General features: G+C 48.7%; 1 protein-coding gene across 1 annotated transcript in view; it reads left to right on the top strand.

The window, feature by feature from the left end:
* LOC112119300 (mitochondrial glycine transporter) overlaps positions 1–3,660 on the top strand; it is a 12,332-nt gene that overhangs the window by 2,140 nt on the left and 6,532 nt on the right. Inside the window, exon 3 of the mRNA XM_026646057.1 lies at positions 2,451–2,572. Coding sequence (XP_026501842.1) covers positions 2,451–2,572 — 122 coding nt within the window. The remainder of the gene's footprint in view (positions 1–2,450; positions 2,573–3,660) is intronic.

Below are 3,660 nucleotides of genomic sequence, written 5' to 3'. Positions count from 1 at the left end.
CTATGCATCCAAAGAAGTGGGTTGTAGCCCACGAAAGCTTATGCTCTAATAAATTTGTTAGTCTCTAAGGTGCCACAAGTATTCCTGTTCTTTTCATGGATGGGAATGCAGCGTAGGGGAAGGATGTGCTGTTAGTCGAGTGTCAGTATATGGGGAGGATTGTGTGGTACTGCATGATGCACAGGACAGTGCACTAGGAGATCAGAGGGGAGGCTGCATGGTACAGGCTGGAGGGTAACGCAGCATACACAGATGGGTGCAGGGGGGTGGTGAATGGTACCAGGGCAGTGCAGTGTATTGTGGGACACTGCAGGAGCAGAGGAGGGTGCGGGGCATTTAAGGATTGTCGCAGTGTGTATGGCGGGGTGCTACAGGCTGTCCTGGGGCGCTCTGAACCGCATAGCCCGGCCTGGAGCGAGCCTGGCATGTAGCGGCGGCCGCCTCTCCCGCTCAGACCAGGGGGGAAAGAGTTAACAGAACTCTGGTCCCTCCCTTCTCCTGATTGGCTCGAGCTCTCCTACCGTCATTGGCTGGCTTCGGAGGGGTGCCTCTGACATCACTGCCTTTGTTGGCCTCTGCCGTAAATGTCCGGGACGGGCCCGCAAGTGGCAATGAGGAGAGTGATTGTGTGGCTGGGGGCGGAGCCTGTGAAATTACCGCTGCTCCAGGCCTGCGATCCCAGCCCCTCTCCCAAGCTAAGCAGGGCTAGGCTGGGCCGGGACGTGGATGGGGGACCCCAGCTCTCTGCTGTGATCTTCTGCCAGGACCAGCCGGGCATGTTCCTGTCCTGGCTAAGCGGAGTGGGTGGGTCTGTACTTGGCGGGGAGAATCCCTTTGCTCTATTCCAGTGCCTTGTGCTGGGCCAGACAGGGTGTACAGGAAAACCAGGTCCTTAAGGGACCTCAAGTGCATGGTGTGTAGCCTTTTAAGTCTTTTTCCTTTCCCCACAAAAGAGCTCGTAGTTACCGTAATGCCTTGGCTAGGCTACTGCCAAGACAGTATTGTTTATGCCTGTACTTCGTTTAATTCTCAAATGATGATAATGCTTGGGGAGCCTCACATGGGAGTCTGGTGATATCCATTAGTGAGAGAGAGAGGTTCTAAATTAAATATTAGAAACCACTTGGATATAAAAGACTTATTATTACAGCTAACCACACGTCAAGAGAAGCTGAAAACATGAACGCCAGTCATGAGGTTCTCTGGTGTATCCGGCAGCGTTATGTTAGTAGGATGTGTTCTTTGACGTGGCTCTGTGCAGAGGGCACAGGAGCTCTTTGTTTCTTGAGAATCATGTGAGGTGGTTTTATTTAAAGTAAGCCTGTGGCTTGCTTTGTGGCTTATGCTTAAGTCCTCTTTGGATCAGGAAAGAACCTGCCTCAGGAGCAAGATTTGGAGCTGAAGGAGTGGGCTGAGGAGAAAGAGAGGAAAATTAATTAACTCTGCATTTCCGCAGTCTCTCAATCTTCTGCTGAGAAGACATTGTACTTTGCTTTGAGCACATCCCAACACCCTCCAAGTAACTCCTCACTTTTTAGCATCTGCTTGGTAGAGCAAGAATTATTTTTGGATTTCTCTAGCCTGCTGTGTATTCTGTATTTTGCATTGCAGCTGTCCCTTTCATCTGTGTAGATGCTATGATTGAGGTCTATAAAATCATGAATGGTGTGGAGAAAGTAAATAAGGAAGTGTTATTTACTCCTTCTCATAACAGAAGAACTAGGGGTCACCAAATGAAATTAATAGGCAGCAGGTTTAAAAACAAACAAAAGGAAGTATTTCTTCACACAACGCACAGTCAGTCTGTGGAACTCCTTGCCAGAGGATGTTGTGAAGGCCAAGACTATAACAAAGTTTAAAACAAAACAAAAAAAAGAAAAACTAGATAAATTCATGGAGGATAGGTCCATCAATGGCTATTAGCCAGGATGGGCAGGGATGGTGTGAATATCCTCTGTTTGCCAGAAGTTGGGAATGGGTGACAGGGAATGGATCACTTTGTGATTACCTGTTCATTCCCTCTGTGGCATCTGGCATTGGCCACTGTCAGAGGACAGGACACTGGGCTAGATGGACCTTTGGTCTGACCCAGCGTGGCCACTATTATGTTCTTATGCCAATACATGCTTTTATTCTGTTCTGTTCTGTTCAGGTCCTTATACTGCACCCTCCACTGTAGTATATGAGTACACAACAGTGAAGAGGAAATCCATGAAGATAAATTAAAAAGCACTTGTAACACCTTTCACACAATGTTTGTGTACGCACTTCAGAAGGTTTTAGGCAACTATTCCTGCACACTGAATTGCTACTGCTCAGTGTTCATCCACCAAATGCTTCCCCGTCTTCAGAAATCACCCACAGAACTAGTGAATACTCATCTCTTCCTCCGCTGTTTCCAGTTAAGTCTTCATATAAGACTTTTTTTAAAGCCAGGTCTTCTCTTTCAGATGCATCCAGTGCTAAAGGCCTTTGTGTGTGGTTCCATCAGTGGGACCTGCTCCACCCTTCTCTTCCAGCCCCTAGATCTGCTTAAAACCCGGCTGCAGACCCTGCAGCCTTCCATCAATGGGTAAGTGCTTGAAGCTTCTGTTGTCCGAGGGGAGTGAGGGGGTGGGGGGGAAGTGGGGTGTCTCATTTTCTTGCTGGCCAGGCCCTGGAGTTGAGGGCAGGATCTCAGTTAGGTCTTGCTAACAGCTGGGCAGGCAGAGGAGAGAGAAGAGCTTTATGGAATGGGGTATGTGTGTGGGAGGGGAGGTACTTTGAAGGAGCCTACAAAGTGAAAGATGGTAGTGAGACCCTATTCTCATGAGTCTACCCTAGTGATATTCAGCCATAGCATTGGGAGGTATATAGCTGAGAGTGCTGCATTCATTCTTGAAGCAGCTGTCTTAGGTAGGCCCATGTGGTTTCACTGATGCCCACCATGCTCTGGAAAATCCCATATGACTGCTACATACCTTTACCTCATGGGGAACTGGTGTGTCAATATCTAATCAACCTCCTCCTCTTGCTTGATATAGTCATCCATGACCCCATCCATTGTTAATCTACTGTCGCTCCGGTGGTGATGAACTATGATGTCACTAATAGTAGACTGTGATGATATAGTTGCTTCCATAGTGGTGATGCTAACTATGCTGTCAAAATCCATAGATAACCCCAGTGGGAGTGATTGTGGCATTGTAAACCATGGATGGAGGCAGAATTGAATGAACAAGGAAGAACATGGCGGGAGGGATAGCTCAGTGGTTTGAGCATTGGTCTGCTAAACCCAGGGTTGTGAGTTCAATCCTGGAGGGGGCCACTTAGGGATCTGGGGCAAAATCAGTATTTGGTCCTGCTAGTGAAGGCAGGGGGCTGGACTCAATGACCTTTCAAGGTCCCTTCCAGTTCTAGGAGATAGGATATCTCCATTAATTTATTTATTTAACAGGCTGAATAGAGAGAGCGAGCTTCTAAAGGTGCTATACAGGGCTGGCTCCAGGCACCAGCTTAACAAGCAGGTGCTTGGGGCGGCCAAGGGAGAGGGGCGGCACCTGCGGCAATTCGGGGGCGGCAGGTCCCTCACTCCCTCTAGGAGCGAAGGACCTGCTGCTGAACTGCCGCCGCCGATCGCGGCTTTTTTTTTTTTTTTCACAATTGCCGCCGCCGATCGCG

The sequence above is a fragment of the Terrapene carolina genome, unplaced genomic scaffold (genome assembly GCF_002925995.2).
Source record: "Terrapene carolina triunguis isolate 2854851 unplaced genomic scaffold, T_m_triunguis-2.0 Scaffold34021, whole genome shotgun sequence".
Classification (NCBI taxonomy): Eukaryota; Metazoa; Chordata; order Testudines; family Emydidae; genus Terrapene; species Terrapene triunguis.
This window is presented reverse-complemented; position numbering and strand designations above follow the sequence as displayed.